The 26111-nt window shown below is 39.8% G+C and overlaps 1 protein-coding gene across 1 annotated transcript; it reads right to left on the bottom strand.

Moving 5' to 3' along the window:
- Positions 1-2530: 2530 nt before the first annotated feature.
- LOC149261012 (chaperone protein dnaJ C76, chloroplastic-like) lies at positions 2531-3533 on the bottom strand. The gene is made up of 2 exons (XM_089367171.1): positions 3435-3533; positions 2531-3349 (listed from the first exon to the last, which is right to left on the bottom strand). The coding sequence occupies exons 1-2, from the start codon at positions 3531-3533 to the stop codon at positions 2531-2533; spliced, it is 918 nt and encodes a 305-aa protein (XP_089223297.1).
- Positions 3534-26111: the final 22578 nt, after the last annotated feature.

Below are 26111 nucleotides of genomic sequence, written 5' to 3'. Positions count from 1 at the left end.
TCAGCATATAAACTTTCATTACATGTACATAGACAGTCGTCTACAGATATAGACCCATGATTGGAATGACTATCAATGTAAAGCCATTGTACATATGATTTAGTACTCTTGAAATTGCAGCCCGGATGGATGAAACTAGATCTGGGGTCTTCTATCTCGTTCAATCGTTCGCTCAAGTATGAGTCTAACCATGTGAATATGTGGTCTGAAGTCAAACATGGGAAGACACTGTATGATTACCAACCAATGATGTAAGTCATTAACATACGCGAGAGAAATCACTGATAATGATAATGATCCTCAAGGTACTGTAGTACATTCTGCATGGTGTGAATGGATGATTTGATGTCGAACACCATACAAAATCTTTCGGTCGAAGGTCATGGATTTCAACCAATCGTCGAAAGCGAGAAACCTGCCATTGATGTATAAAAGCCTCAAGGTACTAGAAGGGTGTTTCTAAGTCAACTTCTTGGATAATGTGCTGATGTCGACAAGAAGCGACTCATCGCAGGAGGGCCTTGATGTATCCCACATCAACGACACAAAACGAGTGTAATTATTTTGGAGATGAAATTTGATTGACGACACAAGGTTCAGGAATGGTGGTCATGAAAATGAAGGTTTATTGTATTTCAAAGGAAGAATTTTGACTGTATGACTTCTCTTGAACATGTCGGCGACACTAAAATGAATTGGTAGCATTGACCCAAAACAAAGTGATGGATGGTATGATAGACCAATGGTATGATAACCATCAAGCTGATAACCCAACCCAAGTAGTCACGGTGATGAAGTGAAAGTGTCATGTTCAAGAGCGACCTGCTACCATAAAGTGGTTTTCCCCTTTTTCCCTTTTTCCCCAGTCATTGCTGACCAATACCTCTTTATTTTTATCAAGTGTGAGGAGGGTAACATATGCTTGTTGTATAATTTCACCCTTCGGGTGAATCCATCGCTATGTGATGTTTTAACGAGTCTAGCGAAGGTGAAACTCAATGTTGTCTAGATGGAAAAGTTTGTCGCTATTTGATGTTTTAACGAGTTTAACGGCAAAGATAACTTGGTCCTTTTCATGTTTAGAGAGTTTGAAAAGGGACAAAAAGAAAACTCCATAAGTTTTTTTCGTAGATTTGTCTCTCAAGCTCAAAAAAGCATAAAACAGTACAAGAGAGAACCTGTTAGCGCTTGAAATTACACCTCACGCTGAGAAAGGTAAACCTCAAGGCTACATCAAACCATTTAGCCTCGTAGCTAGCCCTACGGGGCAGGAGAAGGCTCTCTCCGGTCAATCTCGGCAGATCTTCAATGGGATGAGATGACCAACAAGGTAACACTGATATTAGGCTAGTAAACTGATCAAAGAGTTTGATTTGGGGTTTTTTGGGTTTTTTCTTGGCGCATGGGCAAAATCACAGCTTGAACAGAGAAATATAATGAACAACACAGATTATCGACTGAGGCAAGGTAGGCAAGAAATTTAACACCAAATCTAGATTTAAATGGGATGGAAAGACTGGTGAGGAGCTGACAAGGGCATAAGAGTTGAATCCTTGTCAAACAGAGGAAAACATTGAATATGAACAAACTTATAGGCAGAGCATATAATACTATGAATTCTTACCTAAACACTTCATTTGTTAAATTAGAAATGATCATGAAGTGAGATGAAACATAACAGGTTGCATATGAAACAAAGGGAAAACTTATGCTAAATTATCATACCACAGGAATCTCAGAAGTCAGAGCTATATTTTCATTAAAAAAACTCTGTCAAAGATTGTACAATGGAGCTCAGTTCTCCTCCAGCACTCAGAATTTTCTTTCCCCACTAACTCTCTTTTACAAAAAAAATTATTTTTAAAACTAAAAACAGAAAAACAACAGATCGACCCCCAAAATAGGGGCGCTGTTTCACCGACAATTATAACACTTATAACAAAAGAGATAAAATCATTTCTTTTTCCTAAAACAGAAGATTGTTCCGCTTGAAATCCTCTGGTGGCTAATAAACTGGAGCTAGGATCTCATGAAATCATGACTGAGGATCAAAATAGGCAAATTCGTTCCTATATCTTTGCTTATGGTAAATGATCTGCATTCTAATTTTGGCTGCTACCGTTTGAATAAAACCGATTTTTTAATAAAAATGGTTTTCCATTAAAACTTTTCCTTTAATGAAGATCTTTTACTGGTGTTCTGTTGCGTTCAAATCTGAAGTATATGTGGGTCCTTTTCCATCAAATTTATCATAGCCTTGATATATCCTTGTCGTTGATACCACGAAGGTATCACAGTGTGCTACATCTTGACCAGATACTCATCTTCCCTGAAAATTCTTTCGAGGAGTCGAAGACTTGAGCCACTAGTTGAGATTGAAAATTGAGGGTAAAGTGCTTGGTAATTCCGTCATTCTTAATCTGCTTAATAGCCTCTGCAGTACAATTGTAAATGGATGCCAGTATCGCATTCCAACATACACTTTGGCAGGTACTTTTTTATGTTGAAGAGCCGTCCTTAATGAGCCAGCCTATTCATCTGTTATCCTTCGGAGAGGTGAACCACCACCAATTGCAGCATATCCCTCCCTGCTCTTAGGAGCCCTGAGCACAGAAATGAATTGTGCCAAAGGCTTTTGAAGAAAACGAAATAATCTAGGTAGACGAATAATATCCGGGTCTGCAAATAGGTTGAACAAGAAAGGTTGCACATCCCGGAGTGTCTCTGGTCCCCCAAGATTTAATAACAATTCTCCCACCTTAACCCGATCATCAAGTGATTCATCAGACACCTTCAGATTTTCTTCTGTTATGAATGTCCTCAAGGAGCAAGAAATTTGGCTCAAGGAACCTGTCTTCTCGATTACTGAAGGTAAATTTAGCTGTCTCTTGTATGTTTCTGCTGCCAGGAAAACATTTGAAGGTCGCTCCCAACCTCCATCAAATATACCGTTACTGTCTTTGGGACGTGGCCGAGCCAAAAACTCGAGTATTGGCAAGTCTTCTCTATCAACCCAGTGGATGCAGTTTACAGGACAAGAATCCATAGAAACCTTAATCTGAGAATCATCATCCCCATACTGAACTTTGACACGAGCACAGCCCAAAGCTTCATCCATTACGAACGTCTTACTTGCATGAAAAACACATTCTTGATAACCTATACAAGCATTTTCATCAACAAAGAGGGCTTCTGGCCTTTCAGGTCCATTCCATGAACTGTAAGCCAAACCTGTGAATTGACCATTCACGTGAGAGATTTTACCATGTGAAACGTCATATTTTGCTCTAAGATCATCTCTCATGAGGATTTGGTAAGCCTCATTCAGCAAGAGTGTCGTCGCATGTCCCTGCAGGCATGAATAACTTGAACAATGTCATCATAGATGCAAACTTGAGTATATTATATTTCTGCACCTAGAAAAGCAATCATACTGTAAATATCCTTTGTCTAGCTTTTCCAAGCTTTCGGCGTTTCCTTCCACGCCATTTTTTTGGAAGCTGAGGTATTTTCCTCCAGCCCATTAGATCCATGGGTGGTCATAGGATCATGAAAATACTCCATCGTTGTACCTGTTAGCGCTTGGAATTCACCTAGGCTGAGATAGACAAACTCTCAAGGCTACATCAAACCATTTCACCTCGTAGCTAGCCCTACGAGGTATGAGAAGGCTCTCTCGGGTCAGATTTGATAGATCTTTCAATATGATTAGGCTGACCAATTAAGAATAAAGATTTTAGGCTAGTAAATTGATAAGGGGGTTGATTTAATGATTTTTGGGGTTTTTTGGTGGCAATTGGAGGGAGTGCAATTCAGGGTGCGGGGATTGAGCACAGTTTTTGCAGGGGGATCTTTGGGGCAAGGTAGGAACTTGTGTTGATGCCTTTGGCTTGGATGAGTGATTAGGGAAGAAAGAGAGGAGGTTAAAGAGGGCAAACAAGGACTTTGAATCCTCTTTAAACAGTGGAAAACATAGATATTGAACAGAATTAAAAGCTGAGCATGGCATGCATGAATTCTAACTTTATCACTTCATCTTGTTCAAATAGCAGCAAAGAAAGAGAGATGTAACACATAAACAAACTTACAGTAACAATTAGAAGACACACCATCAACACAATGATCCACAAGAATCCACAATGAAATCTGCAAAACCCTGGCTTTCCTTTCCTTAAATTGCAGAAATAGATGTACAATACACAATAATGTTTCTCCCACAAGAGTCCAACCATGAAAATGAGAAGGAGAGAGCATAATATAGACCATCTAGACCATCTAACTCCTTTCCCCACCTCTAGGGGTCGAGCTCAGCTTCCTAGGGGCAGTTTGAACTAATTCTAAATTAAGCACTAGATAATAGGCAGTCCAACAACTTGCCTCTATTACTTAGCTAACTGATTCATGCATTAATTATTCACTTTTTACATCAAGGAAGATTCTAGAAGGGTAAAGAGAGATAAAATCTATCAAAGTGCCATGAAAATATTACATTTATCCATCATCTACAAGTAAAAATGGTCAACCATAGTCAAAATAGTGTTTTTTGACAAAAAAGGTCAATTCTGGCAAAGCTGGCTCGAATGGTCGCGCCCCCTGTTCAAATGGTCGCGCCCCTTTGCAGCAACTTTTGAGTGGGTTCCACTGGTCCAAATCAGGTGCAAGATGGCTCATTGGAAAGCTTGGTCTGTCTACTTTCCATCCCAAGTGGAATTTCTGAATTTGGAGTTGTTTTTCCCCCTCAAAAACCATTTCTCCCAAGGTCACTTTCTGCAACTCAAAAAGTGGGCAGAAAGTCATTTTTTTGATGTATTTTGAGCTTTTGGAGGCTCAAATCTCAAAATCAGGCTTCTCCCAAGTATTGGTAATTTTTCTCTTTGCATGCCCTTTCCAAAAATGCCAAGTTTTCAAAATTCCGAGCAGTCCTCCAAAATGGTCTCACCCGGGGTGAGACCATTCCACGGGAAAAACCTGTAATTTTACCAAAAATTTGCAAAATGCTCCAAAATTCTCAAAATTTTCAGATTTTGATGCTAGATCAAGGCTGATCAGTACCATGATGAGTGAGGGATGCCTCAGCCAAGATACGGAGTGGGTTTGTCCTTTTCTTCTTCTTCTGGGCCTCTGACAGCTTCCTTTGGAGAATTTTCATTTTAGCCTTGCAAACATGCAATCTTGCCCAATAGTGTGTTTTCATGTTGCGTAGCAGCTCTTTGTCATGATTTGCCTTCTCCAACAATCTCTCCAAGTGTGCATTCACACTGATAAGCATGGACTCCTGATCAGCAGGCAATGGGTCACCGGGCCTCCTACGGTTCAAAGTTCGATCATTGCGGATCCTCCATAGCTCATCAAGTTCTTTTTCTTATTCTAATTGTTTGGTGTGCTGTTCTAGATAAGTGATGGTCCATTGAGCCATTTGGAGCTTTTGCTGCAACACGAGGTTCTCCTCCTCTCTCTGCCTGATAATCTCATAAAAATCTGAAGGAGGAGAGCGGGCATCACGACCAATGAAATCATCATGTGTATCACCAGCTCTCTCATCCTCAATCATGGGCTGCTTGCCCTCCCGTACTGCCTCTGCTGATGAAGAATGCGAGGCCCCTTCCACCTGGTGTGGAGATAACACTCGTTGATCTGAAGAAGATGACGAGACCCCTTCCACCTGCTGTGGAGAAAATACTCGTCGAGCTGCTGCAAATAAGGTCCTAGGACCTCTCTGATAGGTGACCCGAGGTGAAGAAACCATGTGTCTCGGAATGCTGGTCTCGGGCTGATGTGATGGCCCTCCCTCCTCGTGAACGACCTCTGGCTGTGGCTGTGGCTGTGGCTGTGTGAAGAACTCACGGGAGATAAAATCTGCCCAAGAAATGCCCTGCTGGCTCAGCTGATGGGAAACAACCAGCTGGATGAGACCATGATGACACAAGCTCCTGAGCTGTTGAGCTGGGGATTGCCTCTGAAACACGGACATCATCATGTGTATCACCAGGCGAATGTGACAAGCAAAGACTCGTGAAAACCTTCCCTCACATGTGAAGTAATGCATGATAAGCCGCATGATCGGAGCATACTCATCTCGGAGGAATCTGAAAGGAAAGTTCCCTGACAAGTTGTGTATGTATGTTGGCCTGACATATGGCTCAAAGTAAACAAAATCCAGCCACTTGCGCTTTGGCCACACCTCACCCACATTGGGTATCCCGGTAGCCAGTGAAATAGCCTCTGGAGAAAACACAAAATTCACCCTTGCAAGGGTGACCTGCCCGTCATGAAGGTGTAAAACAAATAACCGGGCCAGCTCCCTATGATGCTGAATCTGTGCAAGCCTCTCGCAAAACTGATAGCATGACATGTACTGAAAGCCAGTCACTGCCAATGGGCAAGCCTGCAACTCTGCCAAGGATGTGGGCTCTTCTCTCTTGTGGTGACCACCCTTGCCACCCTTACGAGGCCTCCGCTGTGTCTCAACCTCCGTGGATGAAGATCGGTCATCACCTTGCTCATTAGTCTCAGTAGTTGACATGGTGTTGTTATTGAGCAAGGTGGAATAAACAAGTCAAAATGACCGCTGCCCTGCCTGCAAAATGCTGTGAAGTATGCTGTTTTCAAGGGGAAACATCATGAGGGACGTGTTAGGGGAGGGAATTTACATATAGGAAAGGGAAAAATATATATAAGCAGGGAATTTTGAAGGAAAACATCACATAATGCTAAACATGTCATTCCATCTTTCAACATTTGCAAATCAATACTTTATTTAGGGAAACTGTGTTTTTTTAAGCATCAAGGGAAAGGACAATGAAAATCTTCATGATGGAGGGGAGGATGTCATGGGCATAGGGGGATAGGGCAGCATCACTTATGTACAAGTAACAGGCAGCTCATTTCATTTTGCTTTTGCATGTCCTTGAGGAGCATACTCTATTTTTTATAACTTTTGGAATGGCCATTTGATGCTTTGGGAAACAGGGAGTTAGGGTATTTGATTGCAAGAGGAAGGGAGAGGGGATTGCTGTGATTATGTTACAATGGAAGGGAGAGGGGATTGGTAATTTGGGAATTAGGGAAAAGAGAGGATATTAGGAATTAGGTTTAGGGGGACAATGAAACCCTTTTAATAATCACTGCCAACTAATTTTCGTAACAGCAATTCATTTAGGACAGTGGCAGCTTCATCATGCTTTTACCATGGGGAATTAGGGTTTCACTGTGTGCTTTGATCGTAGGGAGGGACATTCAATTTGCATAAGGAGTTTTGCATGAAGGGAAATGCAATTGAATTAGGGTTTTAATATAGGGAATAGATAGGGAAAAACAGAGTTCTAGGAAAGGGAGATGATACCATGTTACTGCAAACTCTAACCACAGCAAGACTGCTCTTTTTGGATAACTAGCAGCTGATACCTTTAATGAATTTTATCATGAATTTTACACAGCTTGTAACCTTTGACATCATACAGCAAGATGACATTTTTCTTTATTTTTTCTAAGGCTATGCAAATGGTAATTTTCACTGTTTTTACAATTTCTTGTGTGCATGCCTTGTCATCACTTTTCTTTTTGTTTTTTACAATGTTTTCTTTTTCATTTCCTTGCTGTGCATTTTCATATATTTGCTGTATGTCATAATGGTGCTTAGGGTTTTAGCATGATGCATGGAGGAACTAGGGTTTGAATAGGTTTAGAAGGGATTAGGGTTTCATAGGATTTGGGGGTAGGGTTTGTATGGTTAATTTGCAAATATGATTAATGAATATGACATTTTAACACTTGTGATTTAACATGGGAAAATAATGGAAGGGAATAAAGGAAAAATCACCTTGAAAAACGAACAAACTATCAAAGCATATGCTTGCAAAACAACCATCATTTAACCTATTTTTCATTGTTTTCTTGCATGACAAAACATGACCATAAATCTCCTTTGAAACCATGACACACTCATAAACTTGATAAAGGAGGCATACCTTGGAAAAAACCTGAGCAAATTTGGAGAAATTTGGAGTTTGGATGAATTTTGGTGAGTTTTCTGTGCAGGCGGACCAAATGGTCGCGCACCACCCTGGAATGGTCGCGCACCACTGGAATGGTCACGCCTGTGTAAATTTACACAGGGAAATGCTCGTGGAATGGTCGCGCACCACCCAGGTGGTCGCGCACCTTCCCAAGCGCTGGATTTGCAGAAAATTGCCACGAAATCGCCTTCTTTGCCTCTAGCACGAAATTTTCACTTTCAATTGCACAATAAGAGTGACTAAAGAGGGAAGTTAGCTTTTATAGGGTCATTTTAAAAAAAAATTAACTTTAGAACCCACTTTCTAATGTTTTCAACTTGCTTTTGTTTTTAACACTGTTTAGAGTCTTTTTGTCCTGAAATGAGCTCTTTTGATGCGTTTGACTCCGTTCTTTTTGCAGGTTGACCGCCTGATGGATTGTAGTGAAGGAACCAGGGTTGTTGCCGGCACTTTTACAAATTTTTGGAAATTTCTTTATTTTTACAAATTCCTCATGGCCTTGGACTTAAAAACAGGGTTTTTTAAATCCAAGGCATAAAGTGAGCTATAGCTGAAGAAAATGATAATGAAACATATATACAAAATTCCTTCCGGCTTGCTGGGCACTTACTGACCATGACTCATTACCTTGAAATGATTTTGACTCAAAACCCTAGACCTAAGACCATGGGATCTCAAGACAAAAAATAAGAACAAGCATGACTCAATTACATTGTTGTATGACCTGATCCAGCAAAGCCAAGAAGGGGACAAAGACCAGCTCCTCCATTCAGTGTTATGGCATGCCTAGTGGGATGAAAAATTGACACTGATGAGACACCTATAAATGCATATGCAAAGAGTTATTGATCACTGATGGAGGGCTCAAGACCGACACTAACAGTACCCATAATTTACTGTTAAGTACCTGCGACCCTGGGCATGAACGACTTTGCTTCCAGACTCTGATTGACTTCTGCCTTGACATTCTGGTGCTCTTCGTCGTGCATCAATATGACTTATCAATTCTGCTCGAAATTTCATTTCTTTTGACACTCCACTTGTCACAATTAACATGTTATCACATCCTATAACAAGAATACAAATGGATGCTGATACAAGGATAATTAGAGCCTCCGTTCAATTATCCTTCAACCATCCCAACACCACCAAAAGTTTGCCAGAAACTTTTCCTGAGATATTTCGAATCTTTCCTTTAGTTCCAACAACATGGATAACCTTGAGTTGCGATAAAGAATCCTCTAACTCTAGCATCTTCAAATATTCAAACATGATAAGAAATTCATTGGCTATATTGGTGCTGTTAGATGAAATTACATCTATGGCTGCCTCATACGATAAAGACAGAGAACTCTGATTTTGTCCAGCTGCTGAACCTGCACCAGCATGTTTGTTTTCTTCAAACTGTTATATTATCAAAACATAAATGAATTTGAAGCAGATTGTTGAGTGGAGCTAGAAATGCGGGCTTGTTGGGCTCTTGCTCTTGCTAGCCACCAATTTGGCTTCTTTCTATAGTAATGCATGGTCTAGTCCTTGTTCATCAGCTGCGGAGAATGTAAATCCATTTCTAACTTTTGCAGGGATTGTCTCATCATCCACATCAAAAACACTGTCATTTGAAGAACTGTAGAGCTTTGGAACATCATGACAAATTACATATTAATGATTTCTTCTTCAAAACAAGGTTTTGAAGAAGAATCAATCTCACATTTGACTTGACAAGGCGGAGTCTAACAGAACCTATTGACCATGTTCGGTCAACGTATTCCTTTTTCATAGTTAATCTATCTCAGCCCGAAGAAGGGTTAAACTTATACTGAGTAGTTGTAGTTTCCAATCCGTTAAGGAGCAAAAAAGGACAAGCGCTTGGCAATATTTTCATGTTTAGAGAGTCTGAAAAGAGCTTAAAGAGGACTCCAAGGGGGTTCCTTTTTCGTTATTTAACGGAGCTCGAGAAAGAGATAAAAGTATGCTCTGTGGTCAAAGGTAAAATTTACAATTGAGCACGTCAAATTCTGTAAGTCGGTTCTAAGACCTGCTCAACACACCACCAAATGGACTAAAAATACTTGTTTCATAGGTAAAAATAGGCAAATACTAATGTTTACTCGATTAATGAACATGAAATAAACATAAAAAAAAAATTTACCATGACATTTTTACCATTTGAGACTTATCATTCAGTTTTGTGCTCTGGGCCAGTTTTTTACCTCGAACTTCATCAACTGATTGCAAGAGATTCTATGGACCATTTCTTGTGTTGTCGGGACAATGTAGGAGATCTATCCCTCCTCTTTCTTTTCAGGTCATTCTTTTACTATTTCATGCAAGTTTTAGGGTTTTTTGGGGTCTCTGGGGTTTGATGTTTTCGCCCTGGGATCAACGTAGGCTTTCACATCGAAAACTACGCTGAAGAGCACCCTGATAGAAGGTTGTTTGCTCTGCAGCACACTGTCTCTGTGCCTTCTGGGAGAGTTTCCCCAATTTCTTTTAGCTGTTTGCTCCAAAATTTGTCCTGTTTTTTGCATGGAAAGGATCCTAACTAAGCTTATGATTGGATTTCAGGCTTTCATCGAATCAGAATGTCGATTACATGGTGAGAAAGAGAGCATGAATAACAAGACTAAACTACATGTTTTTGTGTTTTTAATGTTTCCAAGACTAAACTAAAATCATTCTCATGCATGCAGATGCGGGTATTGTTCACCCTATGGGACACCAACAGGGTGTAGGTGGGCCAGCGCGGAGAAAAATTGGGAGAGCAATTCTCCAGGACTTGGATTTGGCTGAGACCTTGGCAAAGTTGCAGGATCACATAGAGGGATTAACCCTTGGTATTCTAGATGTCGGATCGAGGAGTTACCTATGAGGCTTCAGCGCCATACTATTGGTGTTCCTAGCCACTGGATGAGGCTTTTGTGCATGATAACACATGCTGTGACTTGTTATCGTGAGCATCACTAGGTCTACTTAGGATGTTTTTGCATGCATTTTGAGTTTTTGGGTCAGATTACCAAACGTGTCTTAGACACAACTTTTGTAAAAACTTTTAAAACACCTATATATTTTAATTTCAGAGTTTTCTATGGTTATGTGCATTCCTATTCAACTAATGTTGTGAATTGAAAATGTTACTTTTACATGTGTCGCAAATGTCTATTTAACACATAATTTGCTAGAGAATCAGTTAATGTGTTAAAGTTCCTGGAAATATGTTGATATTGAATGTATTCAAAATGCCTTTCCAAAATATGAACTCTAAGGAACATATGAAGAATTTTTGGGTTTCAGACAGTATACACACTTGTAAGTTGTAGTACAACGAGTTGTGATTCCAGCCTAACAATGATTTTGCGAATCTCAAGTGAAATGGCATCAAAGAGAAGTTTGATCAATGTGCTATACTCAACGATGTTGTTCATCGATCGACCGATACAAATCCCTTGAAAACTCACTAACTCGCCACTTGGATCGAAAATAGCCCATGCTACAGAAGGTAGGTTCTGTGTACTACGACTAGCACCATCGGCGTAACCAACAAATGGTTCCGAAGATTCCAACATCTGCAACAAATGCAAATCGGATTACTAACCAGATAAAAAAACTCTAAAAGACACACACTGACACACACACATGCAATGAAAGCATATATATAGTGAGTTTTACTATACTCAATTAAGCATAGTAACGCTTGACGTACAGTTTGTTTCGGGGTTGTGACAATGGAATCCCATCACAATCTACTAACTTGTAGGCACCTTTTGCCAAAACACGCTTGACAATATAAGGACCCATCCACATCGGTTCAAATTTCCCTGCTCCAATTTTATCAGCTTCCTGATCATAAAGCAAGACCAAGTCTCCTTTTGAGAAGATACGAAGCGTGACATTTCTATCATATTGCATCTTGATTCATTTCTTATGCGCTTCGTTAGCCAATGCGGCATCACGATGGGTCTCATCCAGATGGATTAGTTCCAAGAAACGTGCTTCTTCTTCAGAAGTGTTGGGTAACAGGTCAATCGCGAGTTTGAGAGATGAAATTTCACATTATATCAGTAAGATTGCTTCCAAACCATACACTAACTGAAATGGTGTGAATCTAGTTGCATTTCTCACCGAGGTTTGATATGCCCACAAAGAAGAGTACAGGATTAAATGCCAGTTTCGTTTATGAACCCCTATCATTCTTTGCAACATTCGTTTTAGGACTTTGTTGATGGCCTTGACTTGTTCATTCGCTTGCGAGTAATAAGGGGTAGAACTATCATGTGACAGTCCTAACTTAGAAGTCAAATCAGCCATCATGTGATTGCGAAAATGCAACCCATGATATGTAACTATGGCTTGTGGTACACCAAATCGAGCAACCACATGGTTAAAAAAATAAAAGAGTAGCCATTTCGCCACTGTTGTTTAATGTTGGCATCGCCTCGGCCCATTTGGTAAAATAGTCAACGACGACTATAATATACCCATGCCCCCCGGCCGAGGTGGGGTTACATGTCATGAAGTCAATGCCCCATTTGGTGAATGGTCCAACAACAATGATTGGATGCAATGGTGTAGGTGGTAATCTAGTTTTGCGGTCATAGATCTGGCATGCGTGAAAGCTTCTGACGGCAATAATACAGTGTTTGAATATAATTGGCCAGAAGTAACCGGCATGGAGAATTCTCTGTGCCGTTGCATATCTAGATAAGTGTCCGCCATAGGCACCTGAATGGAAATCGTTCAATGCTTTCTTGGCTTCCTCATGTGTGAGGCACCTCCATAAAATCATATCGATACCACGACGGTAAAGAGTGTCGCCAATGATCAGATAATATTTGGCTTGGTATCGGATACGTCGTTGTTGCGAGCGAGAGGTATCAGGTCAGAAAGTTTGGGTCTGGAGATAGATCAGTATATCTCCATACCACGGGTCAGATGACGATATTAGAAATAGAGACTCATCCAAAATCGATGGTTCAAATGTTGAATCAATGGAGGTCAAGGGAAGGTCACAAAGTAACTCGGCAAAAACGAGAGATTTCTTTGATTTGGACTTGATGAATTCCAGATCAAATTCTTACAAAATGACTATCCATTTTGAGTATTTTCCCCCCAACAATTGACGTGACAAAATGTATGTCATAGGGTTGCAATCCGAAATGACGGTGGTCTTCCGGAGCAGGATGTAGTGGTGAAATCTCTGAATAGCTTGCACAACTGCCAAAGCTAGTTTCTTGACATAAGAGTACTTACTTTCTGTATCATTGAGATTACGGCTCAAATAATATATCAGATGTTCAATCCCATTTTCCTCTTGGACTAAAACCATGCCAATGGTTGTATCTGCAGTGGCGAGATACAAGTAATAGTCATTTTGATAATTCGGAGAATACATTAATGACACTCTAATCAAGGTATCTTTAAGAGCATCAAAGGAAGCTTGCACAACTTGATTCGAATGTAAGGGTATCCCCTTTTTCAAAAGACGTGTAAAACCTTTAGCCATTTCAACATAATTAGGAATGAACCTCCTCAGAAAATTCGCCTTCCCTTGGAGTCTCTATAACTGTAAAAGATTTGAAGGTGGAGGCAGTCAAGAATTGCCTGAACCTTTAATGGATCGAGTCAAATTCCATCTCTAGACACTACAAATCCAAGCAATCGACCAGAACCAACACAAAATACACATTTGTGCGGATTGAGTCGTATCTTGTAGTGTCAACACCATAAAATTATAGCTCTCAAATGTTGCGGGTGATCAATACGCTTTCATGAATGAGTAGGTAAATCATCAAGGTAAGGTTGAACAATGTGCTTGATGTCATGGAAGGCATAGTTCACTACCCTATGAAATGTAGCCCCTGCATTCTTCAAATCGAATGGCAGTTTCCTATATGTGAATGTGCCCCATGGAAAAATAAAATATGTTTTAGATTGGTCCTGTGGGCAGATATTGATTTGATTGTAGCCAGAAAATCCATCCATAAATGAGAATATTTCGCATCCGATACATTCATCAATAATATGGTCAATAAAAGGAGTAGGATAATTTTCCTTTGGACATGCCTGATTCACATCTCTATAATCAATGCACACTCGAATTGTCCCTTGTTTCTTCATGACAGGAACAATGTTGGAAACCCAGTCAGTAAGAGGTACAGGGTAAATGAAGCTAGCACGCAAAAGATTTTCAACTTCTGCTTTAATGGCAATGAATTTCTTTGGATGAATAGGTCGAAGCCGCTGTCGTACTGGTTTGACATCAGGATATATTTTGATTTCATGTTCAACAATAATAGAGCCTATACCTGGCATCTCCTCGTATGACCATGCAAATATATCTCGAAATTCACGAAAGAGAGTACGGTAATTATCAAGTTCTGATGGAGAACAAGATTTGCTGACATGAATGTTTTCTACAACATTAGGTTTGGTCAAAATATTAATAGAAATCGTTTCTTCAATATTTGACAGGTTTCGCTCGGAATCTATTGTGTCCTTGAAAACAAAATTCGAAAGGAAATCAACAACTGAAGGGTGGTTAAGTTCATTTGAATAATCTTCGATGTCATCTGGAAGATGGGAACGATGATGATAATCTTCCCAAGGTTCTTCTCCTATCATCATTGATTGGACGATTCCTTCATCCGTAGAAAATATACATGAAAAAGGATCCGAAGAAGTACCATATTCTAATGAACGATCTACCCATACAATTGGTGAAAGTGGATTTGGGTTTGCTGCACAAGCCAGAAAAATTGATTGCTATGCAAGCTCAATGGGGCTTAGTGGCATAACTTCAGTATTACTATCAACTTCAGAATTGTTGGTAATCCTCCTTAAATCAGATGAGGTGGAGGAAATCATGTTGCAAGTCTCTACTCTTTCCACTTCCACCAAATCAGATGGTGACAGTAGCGTAAAAGTACCCATTAGGGAAGGATCTTTAAAGAGACCTACACCAACACTTTGAAGTGACAGTGGGGGTCCGTGTACCAACGGAATGCTTCCAGTAGCCTGAGAACTAGATGCAAAGAAGGCAAGCTGATCGATAACTGTGATTCCACCTTTATGAGGGAATGCAATCGTATGAAAGTACGTGGAAACCACAACAATCATAGCATATACCCATGGCCTTCCCAGTAAAATGTTGTAGTTGAGAGGTCCATCAAATACCTCAACCTCAACAGTAACTATTTTTCCCCCTAGTTCAATTTGCAGGTTACTCAAAATCCCACAAGGTGTATATGTTTGTATGTCGAAATATTTTAATTTTGTTGGTAATCGTGACAACGGCAGTGAACCAAGTGTTTTCCAGCAACTCATTGACATAATGCAAGTAGATGCCCCCTCGTCAATAACAGTTCAATGAACATTCTTATTGAGAGCTTTTACTTGAATTAGGAAAGCTAGTTGTGCCGGTAACTGTGGTGTATATCCCACATGGTTGAAAACCACAAGATTAGAATCCGTAGGGTCTATTCCACCAATTACTGACAGTAAAGCCTGCTTCTGGGAGGGACAATTTTGTAACACCTCGAGTGTCGACATAGTAGAAGGTGATTGAGCAAGATCTTCTACTATGTTATAGTTTTGAGTTGCTTGAGCTCGAGGGTTAAATGTCGATTTATGCACAACTCCCTTTGGTGGTTTTATTGTCAATTCTGGCGCAATAGGCGGTGGAATATTTTCAGATGAAGTCGAATTCGAAGGATTAGGTTGATCAGTGGCCTGATTATTCGATGACAATGGTGGATTTCCATAATATTTATTTCTCGTTGACACCAAAACTTCATTTTGAGGCTTTGTAATGGATAACATAAGTACTTGGGATGTGGAAGCATGGTTTGTCGCAACCAAATGTGTCTTCGGGTTTGGAAACAAATCAGTCAACACTGCAGATGTGTTAGAAGTCTTTAGAAGCTTAGAGACTTCTAAGCGGTGTGGACAATCTCTTGTAAAATGCTCATCATTACAGATTAGACATGGATAACGAGGTTTCCTTGCTGAAGTAGAGGAATCAGATGATTTCTCTTGTGGGGGATTATCCTGTTTCTTCTTATTTTCCCCCTTCTTCTTGCCTCCTGGTTGCTTTTGATTCTTGCCTTTGTCAGATGACACGGCATTAACTTCGGAAGAAAGAGTGTTTTCTGATGCATTAGAAGTTTGATTGGAAATGGCAAGTGTTTGACCAGATGGTCTACCTTCCATTTGTGTGCTCGAAGAACCAATCACATCGTTGGCGGCATAAGAGTCCTTACTCGATTGTGGAGGAGGAGGAATGGTGAAAGCTGGTCGGGGTGAATTCAGAATCTTGTCATAGAGTAGGGAAAATTTTAAGAACCCCCCCTAAATTTATAAGTATAATAAATCGGCGAATCGTCATGGTATATAGGAAAAATGGAAGGCGATTTTATCAATAATATAATATGTATATATAATTTTTTGGCGAATCTCTCACCAGGCATGGAAAATATTTTACTTAATTATAAAATCTTGTAAGATCTCGGTATTACCATGGGTTATCATAAACCTGGAGCTTAAAAATTACTATTAGTAATTTATAAAAATTAATAAAATTAATAGTTGATTTTTATTTTATTTTTTATTTTAACCAAGCTAAAATGTTTAACATACATTAAATTACAACATCCAATTTTACTCTTATCCACCAAGCCGTGAGAGGGATCAAATATTTTTTCACTCTATGCTAGTTTGCATATCACGATATTTGATACCTCTCGGGGGTTAGTAGATCCAGAGTAAATATGGATCTATGCTAGTTTAATTCCCCCATTTAAATAGGCTACATTCCAGGTGAATACCATGGGTCAATACCATGTGTCATTTTGGTGAATACCATGGGTCAATACCATGTGCCATTTTGGTGAATACCATGGGTCAATACCATGTGCCATTTTTATTTTTATTAATACTAATATTAGGGTTAACAATGTTTTTTTGCATGGTATTAATAACAATCTAGTCCATGGTATTTGTCCCATAGTATTTTTCCCACAGGTTTCACCTAAATATAAGGAATTTTTTGACTGTTGGTAAATATAAGGTGACTTATGGAGTAAATATAAAAAAATGTTTTATTTGTTTACCATACCTCTCGTTTATTTATATTTTTATTAATTTACCATACCTGTTTTACAAATATGGTATTTGGCCCATGGGATTCACTTAAATAAAACCTCTTTCTTGAGCATTCATAAATAGAACGAGGGTTATGGACTAAATATAAAAAGAGGTTTTATTTATTTACCATAAGTCTAGTTTATTTATATTTTTATTTATTTACCATACCTTTTGAGTAAGTATAAAAAGACGTTTTACTTATTTACCATACCTCCACTTTACTTATATTTTTATTTGTTTACACCCTTGCATGTATATAAGGTGACTTATGGAGTAAATATAAAAAATGTTTTATTTATTTACCATACATCTCATTTATTTATATTTTTATTAATTTACCATACCTCTTTTATAAATATGGTATTTGGCCCATAGGATTCACTTAAATAAAACCTATTCTTGAAAATGGGCGAATGGATTCACTTAAATAAAACCTATTCTTGAAAGTGGGCGAATGGAAGGTTGTAACTCCTAATTTCAAGGGCTAAATTTACCTTTTTTACGCTCTCCCTAAAAATAAGGTGGGCTATTTGAGGTGATTTGTAAAAATGTACTATGATACAAAATATTCGCCCACTAAAAATTTAAAACCCCTTAATTTCGCCAAAGGGCGAACATTCGCCCCTAAAATTTTCTATGTCGTAGAGAGTGCCGGATTGTGTATAAATCAAATCAAAATATTGGGCACGAGCAATTACTTGCTCTTTTGTGACAACTCCACCTTTCGCCACATCCTCGGTGATTGACGGTAATAAGGATTTTATGAAACACTCAGCCAAAAATTGTTCAAGAACATAAGTCTTAACCATTCGACGACGCTGCCGCCACTCATGAATGTGATCTGATATATGAGTAGCAGTAGTCTATTTAAACTTGGTTAGGAGTTCCATTCCAGTCTCATATCTGATAGGTAACTGGAAGTGGGTCAGAAATGTGGTGGCTAAAGTTGTAAAGTTGTCGAAAGAAGCTCGTGGTAACTCAATGTACCACTTCGCAGCTAGACCAATAAGCGTTCTTTGGAAAAGACGGAGTCTAATTGAGTCATCATTTAAGGAGTTTGATGAACACCACAAATGAAAAGTCATGACATGATTTGATGGGTCTTCTCTAGGATTTCCATTGAATTTCAGAATATAAAAAGGTAACTTATGCAGAAATACCAGCCACCAAGGTTCATATACGATTGGATCATTAGTGAGCTGGTTTAAATCTGGTAATTCAAGAGTTGCTACAAACGAAAACTGTCAATTTAAGTTAGGCTGAGCATACCTAGGATATGATGGAATTGGCTGAGTAATAGGTCTTTGCATACCAACATAGGGCATCTGCATTTGGTAACCTTTATAAGGTGGTTGTTGAACAAATCCGACATAAGGTGGTTGTTGATAACCAGGTTAAATTTGCGTGATCCAGATTTAAACAGGATGCAACAAATTACAGAGACAACCATAAACACAAAGATGCAGTGGAAATAACACTTCATTTCATTAATGTAAAATACTAAAATATGCTTACAAACATAAACGGAAATAAACTAGCTAGGGAGATGGTAGCTTATCTCTGAGAAGAGATATGGCGGCTACATGCCTATGAACTGTGTTACAATGAGGCTCGAAGGCCTACTTATTGTTGAGAAACAATGGAAAACCCTAAACATCCAAAAACCTAACCCTAGAAGATGAAATGCCAAACTATGGGCCCCGTTTGGGTAAATTGGTACATCAACTTCCCGGGGTTGTAACTTTGGCATACGATCTCTGTTTGACGCGTACAATATCTTGTTAGAAAGATCTATTCGAGAACTACAATTTTGGGAAGAGCAACATTGGTCCATGGACCTATGCTTTTCCCAGTTTTCCAAAAAAACGTCGTTTAGGGGCTCAAAACGGCTCCGGAAGTTCAGGACCCGAAAAATTACTAAAAATAGTAAACTGTGCTACAAGTAAGGAAACTAAAAAGCTAAAAGAAAAAATGGTGGGGGTCCAAGTGGACTTGACGGGTGACCACAAATATCCACTTGGATCATTCCTCCCCCCTTAGGAAGCAATGGTCCCCATTACGTTGAGTTCCTCCATGAGATGAGGAAACTTCTGCTGAACTTGGTCCCTGGTGAGCCACTTGCCCTGATGAAGGAGTTGGTATGCTTTGACAACTCGATACAGTGGGATATTCTGCTGGTGAGTGTGCTTGATCTGTGTGTCCATAATCCGATCAATCGCAGCTTGTTCCTTGCAATCTGGAATTAACTCTGTGGGTGTGAGCTATTTTGCAATGTTGGATGTGTCTAGTAATGGTGGAAAGTATGGCCAAAGGCGGTCCACATTGGACACTGGGTGCAAGCCAAGAAATGGGGGAATGTTGAGCTCAAATGCATTGTCTCCCATAGCCTTGGTAATGGTGTAAGTACCATATCGGAGTGGTTTGAGTTTTCGATAGGTTCCGGTAAGGCGTTCCTTTTGCAAATGCAAGCAGACTTTGTCGCCAACCTGAAACTTGTGTGGCACCCGATGTTGATCATGTTGTTGCTTGTACTTGGCATTTGATTTCTCCAGAATGTCATGGACCTACTAGCGAATATGTTGGATGTTCTCAATGAAGTTGTTTGCCTTATCTATTTCAGACTAGACATGAGTTGAATCTGTGTGAGTAGCTGCAAATGGCATGGCCACATCAATGGGACATAGTGGCTGGAATCCCAAGCCCACCTAAAAAGGGTTGTGGCCAGTCGAGCTGTGGAGAGCCCGATTGTAGATGAGTTGAACATAAGGGAGGCTCTTGTCCCATGTGCATGGATGCTTTGAGTTGTACATGCGCAGAATGTGTATGATCATCATGTTGAAATCCTCTGTCTGGCCATCAGTTTGAGGATGGAAGGTTGTGGACTTAATGAGTTTGGTTTCTAGCATCGACTAGAGACTGGACCAAAATGTACAGAGGAACCTTCTATCCCGATCTGAGATGATAGATTTTGGGATCCCAAAGTGTACCCACACTCATTCAAAGAAGAGTTTAGCAGTGGCTTCTATTGTGATATTCTTCTTGTAGGCCGCCATAATGGCCATCTTCGAGAACCTGTCGAAAACCACAAAAACACAGTCATTTCCATGCTTAGTGGAAGGAAGGCCTGACATGTAATCCATGGAGATGGATTCCCAAGGTCGACTAGGGGTAGGCAGCGGGGTATAGAGGCCTTGCTTCTTGATGGTCGGTTTGGTAATGGCGCAGGCAGTGCATGATCTGATGTACTTCCCAACATCCTGTCGAAGATTCGGCCAATAAAAATACTTCTGCAGTATTGCCACCATTTTCTCGACCCCGAAATGCCCAACAACCCGACTGTAGTGTGCTTCCCAAATCATCTTGGCACGCTCACTTGAAGGAACACAAAGGTGACCCAGGTGGCATAACAGGGCATCCTGGAAGTGAAAATATGGAACATGCGGACCCTCCAAGAGTGTCTGGTATGTGTGGCTGAATTCTAGGTCGCTTTTGTAGAGAAGTGGCGAATGGGAAGTCTCGTGCCCACAAGAGTTGAGAATAGTGGTTAACGCCATGATTGGTGGTCGACTGAGGCAATTTGCAACATTATTGGAGCTGCCCTTCTTATACTTGATATTTAAATGGAACTGTTGCAGGTTTGTGGTCCACTTCTATTGGCGATCATTCTGCAATTTCCCTTGGGTCTGTATGAACTGCAGGGGTCAGTGGTCTGTGTGGATGATCGTTTGCTTCCACAAAATGTAATGCTTCCATTGTCGGTAGGCCTACACAATGGAATACATCTCTTTGTTATAAGTGGGATACTTCTGGATTGTGTTTGAAAGTGTCTCACTGTGATATGCCACTAGATTCCCATGTTGAGTAAGGACTACCCCAATAACATAGTTAGAGGCATCCGTCTCGACCTCAAATGGTTGTCGCAAGTCTGGTAATGCGAGCACTAGTGCCGGGCAGAGGCGATCTTTCAACTCTGTGAATGCCTTCTGTTGAGATTCAGACCAAAAGAATTTTGCTTTTGCTCCTCCCTTGGTGACTTAACTCAAGGGCCAAGTTATATGAGAAAATCCCAACATGAACCTGTGGTAGAAGTTGGCAAGACCTAGAAAGCTGTGGAGCTCTGTCAGAGTGGTTGGAGATGGCCAATCCCGAATGACTTGGATCTTGGCTGGATCCACATGCACCCCTTGTTCATCAATAATGTATCCCAGATACTGAACTTGGGTGTAGTGTCCTATCTAGGGTGCTAGATTAGGCTATATTTATTATCGACCAGGATAAGTAAACTTCGAGGCATGCGTCTACAATCTATAGACAAAAAGGATTCTTAACTAAGTGTTCGTGATGGTAGGTTACAAAACTTCTTTACGGAAGGTTGAGGTATGCTCCCTATCACTTGGACACTCAGGTCACTCAATTCATCTACCTATTCTAAAAAAACACTGTGTATTACTTAAACCAAGATTTCAATCCCCTTACGAGGATGCTGTGCATAAAACCCCTGTTCAGTGAACACTCAGTATTCAATGTTTATCGTTCATGAAAGATTGAGACATCCTGAAATCATAAGCACACTTAAAATTCAAATACATGGGAAACAGGGTTCATGAAGATGCTCTAAAAAGAAAACGAAAGATCAGATCCCTTACAGGATACAGTTCAACGATCTCAGCGATGAATCCTTCAAGCCACCATCATAAACATCACTCATATGAATTGCTAATTAAATCAACGAAAGCATAAACCAAACTCTAATCACTGTGCATACATAAGTTGCTAATAAAATAAAATGACAGTATACCCGTTCCATGCAGGGCCCATCCGCGTTTCAAAAGTATATTGGACTGTGCTCAAGCAACTATAGAATCAACGCAATAACAAAATCGTGACTGCAAATGAGTTCTGGTATTAAGTTCAAAAGCTCTGTTTTTCAAAACGATACACAGATAACAACTAACCAACAACACATAACTGTGTTTACATATGTCTTTTAAAAAACTAACACCGTTTACATTTTGGAACGAATGTACATTCGTTATGCGGCTGTTGCCGCTTTTGTTATGGAATAGTTTTTTTTTTTAAGTTGTTTCTATTCTGAACCGATTTCAAAAAGGGACAAAACTAAATCGGTTTAGAACCCTATGCTGTTGCTGCTTTTGTCACCAACATGCTGTGCTTTGACCATCATTGACCGCACATTCAGGAGTGTTGGTTCTGCTATAGGATAGGTGTTCGTCCACGCTTGTACATTCTATTTTTCGTCCCTACCCTTTGCTTTAGCTTACCTGTCATGACATATGTCAAACAATAAACCATTTACATGATGTTGTAACTTCCTGTGGTATTTTTATCAAAAATCCGTAATTCCTTAACATAAAACTCATAAATCAATTTTGATGCATTTAACAACTATAATACTGTTAAATAATCAATTTCAAGGGGATCTAAGAGATTTATGAAGGAAAAAGGTAGGCAAACGATGTGTTTCAGGAGGAAAAAGGAGGTCATGGAATGGTACCAACATCTCTCCTCGGCTTAATGAATTAGCATGTCCTCATGCTAACCCTGATGTGCTTCCTCTGAACTCTGTCCCTGCCTGTACCTCTGCTGCCTTCAACAATGTATCAACATTCTTCTTCACTTGGGCATCTTTCTGACCATGGAGCTCATGCTTTAAACTTTTGTACTTTTCCTTGAGGGCCTTCTTTTGGTTGTACCATTTAGTGGCCCACTTACAAATATCTGTTTGTTCAGCTTCAAGTTCATTGATTCGTTCCCTTAACTTCTCATTTTTCTGTTGAGTTTCTTTACTCTGTGCTCTTAGCAATTCATTTTCTTTCTTGATGACTTTTTCCAGCATATTGGCCTCCATTAGTTCTTCCTTTAACTTCTCAATTTGCTTCTCCAGTTTCCTCTGTTTCTTAATGGCAGGTTGTGAATCTTTTTCTTGCCTGTTGTTGCTTTCAACCTCCATCTCAGCTCCTGGTCCAGGTTGTGAGTGAGCACTACTCTCAATATCCATTGGTATAGGTACATTTGATTCGGGTTGGTCTTCTTGTAGCTGGGCCTTTGATGTTCTCCTGGTTCTTCTTGAATAGGTGGTAAAAATTTTATCTTGCTCTGCTTTCTGAGCATCCTCTTTTCTCATTTTCCTCGTCCTTACACTGCTAACAGGTGGAGGCACCTTGCTTGCTTTGTGTATAGGAATCTCTTCATCGATATCATTCATAAATCCTGAGTTCTCCTGTGGTTCTTCCTTGTCCTCTTCATCTTTAATTTGGTTAGCAGCCAAGAATTCCTTCCACGTTTTTCCTCTTCTTTGTAACTCATACTCAATAAGAATTTTAACTAGCCCAAAGTGATATAAGCTCTTGTCTTCGTTACCTTTCTGCTTTTGGATGGTCTTCGACATTTTGGTTAGGCTTTGCAAGAGAAAGTATGGCAGACTGATAACACACTGCCCTTTCAAATGTAACAGTAGTTTGATATGGTACAAGTAAACAATACTGTAGCGGCCTTCACAAGTTACAAATTTTTGGATGATATAGACCATCTCGTCCCAGGGATGCACCAGCCAGCTCCTTGGGACGCCTTTCTTCCAATTGACGGATGAAACCCTTGATCTGGACATAAATTGAGTCCATGACTTCTCTTTAAATTGCTTTGTCTTGAAGTACTTCTCCCCTTCTGGGCTGATCCCTAGGGACTGAGCTATGGTGTCTTCTGAAACCCTGAATGAAAAATTACCTATCAGAGCTTTCTCTCCGTTGAATGTAAAAGCGAATTGTTTGGTGACCTCCTCATTACTTCCACGAAACTTCTCTAAAAAGGGCAGCCACTATATTTCTTTGAGAATTGAAATGCAGTCTTCGTGATACTGGGAACTGTCAAATATGCTTGGCTCGACCCTATTGGTCATTTTGGCAGAGAGTTTTGCTCTAACTCTTCTTTGTTTATGTTTTGCAAATTCAACAAAGAAGTTTTGATTTGTTACCTTTTGTCTTCCGCCCTAATACTGCTGACCTGGTGGCGCCCTCGACTCTTTAACACTAGCTCCTTTAGTAACCCAAGCGATGCTCGATTGACTGTCTTGTAATTATGGTTGAGGTCGAACCCAATTGACTACATTTTCCTTCTGTGGTGCTTGCTACTTTCAGTCCTTACTGTTGAAGTCACAGGAGTCGAATGCTAACATAGAATAACTGAGAATGATAATGAAATAACCGGCTTAACTCCATTCATCTTTTGAAACAGAGGAATGGCTGTACTGGTCATATGGATACCATCATAGAAGCGCTAGAAGCATATATGAAGTACTGGGATATGATTTTAGGTAGTCGTTTGCATCATTTGACTTCGTCGGGTGGTTAAGTCATAATTCGGCCATTTCAAACACAATGAATAAGCCCGCATAACATTTGGTTTTTAAACAATTCACCACGTGTCCTGCTTCTGTTGGTACCTGGCCAAATAGATATGTTGGAATGGCTGTAGGGTCTAATTGGTGTAACAGAGGTTGAAAAGTTGATATGAGAGGGGATTAACAAAATCATATAAGTATGAGATAGGCTGGAGTATTAGGAGATGATAGGAATTAACAATAGGATAAGGGGTGATAGGTATGGGGGTGTCTCTGAAATGAGAACAAGGAATACATTACACTTTTGTTGGCTGTTCAAGCGTTGCATTGGCATGCTAGATAGGACTAGTCTCTTTTGACTACTCTTTGCTGTTCATGACAGGTCCCCCTGGAATAGATTTGAATGTAACAGGTCCCTCTGAGATCTGGAAAATGTTCATGTAGCTTCTTTGGAATCCCGAAAAGAACTATATGTATACAGGCTCCTTGATCTTTGGTGTTTGATGAAGTCTTGGTGACCAGCAACCTGTGGATCCTTGTTGAAACTTGATGAAGCTTTGTTGAAGTAATCTTGAAGTAACAATCTCTTAACAGGTCCCATTACTGCTGGTGTTGGTAACATGGTCTTCTGGACAAAACAGATCCCCCTGCATAATGTTTTTAACCAGGTCCCTCTGAGATAAAACAAGGACAAAACAACTTCTTTATTGAAATATGGAGTGCTGAAACAAACTCTTTGGAAATTTACACTGAGGAGATGAGATAAGAAATCTTTGAGAATTTACAATGAGGAGATAAGAAAACACAACGTTGATGCTTCTCCCCCCCCACTAAATTTTTGACTTGTCCTCAAGTCATTATTCAGTTGATGAATCAAACAGGAAACAAAAGAAAAGGAATTCTTACCCGCCAACGAATTGGTTTTCAAGTAAGAATTCTGGGTTAGAGTGTGCCAGAGTCTGGTTTTCACATCTAACCTATTTTATTATTATTATTATTATTATTATTTCTTTTGAATTTCTAAATTGAAATGAAATGAACTAAGGCAGAGATACTGCAGCTGAAGGTTGCAATATCCCAACCTCCCTCTGTTGAGATAAGTTTGAAGAAAATTTTGGTTGCTGATGGGCTTATTATATAGTTTCAAGCAATGACCATTGACAGTAAAGGAGTGCCCTTCTCCATCAATAGTGGTGAGCTTTACTGATCCATTGTCATAGACTTGAATGATTTCGTATGGGCCCATCCAATGTGTAGTAAACTTGGCTTTATGATCTCTGAATTTAGAGTCAAAGAGTAAAGCCCAGTCTCCTTCCTTGAACTGTTTCTTCTTGATATGTGCATCATGCCACTGCTTCCTTTGTTTTTGCATGAGGATTGTTGTTTGCTCTGCTTGCTGCCTAATTTCATCCAGCTGGTTCAACCGTTGAATTCTTTCTTGTTGTGCTTGGTTCAAATCAATTTGCAAATCTGCAGCCATTTTAAAAGTATGTATTTGAAATTCAATTGGAAGCATTACCTCTTTGCCATACACCAACTGGTATGGTGTAAATCCTGTAGTATTATTCCACGTAATTCTATAACCCTAGAGTGCATCT

Source organism: Pinus tabuliformis, chromosome 6, assembly GCF_031772625.1.
Source record: "Pinus tabuliformis cultivar Carrire ecotype Pingquan chromosome 6, CPIR1, whole genome shotgun sequence".
Lineage (NCBI taxonomy): Eukaryota > Viridiplantae > Streptophyta > Pinopsida > Pinales > Pinaceae > Pinus > Pinus tabuliformis.
Note: the sequence above shows the minus strand (reverse complement) of the source record. Positions and strands in the feature narration are given on the sequence as shown.

Coding starts and splice junctions, on each gene's coding strand:
- LOC149261012 (XM_089367171.1), bottom strand. CDS start 3,533: ATGGATCTAATGGGCTGGAGGAAAATACCTCAGCTTCCAAAAAAATGG. Junction 3,350..3,434: donor CTAGACAAAGGATATTTACA/GTATGATTGCTT, acceptor TCATGCCTGCAG/GGACATGCGACGACACTCTT.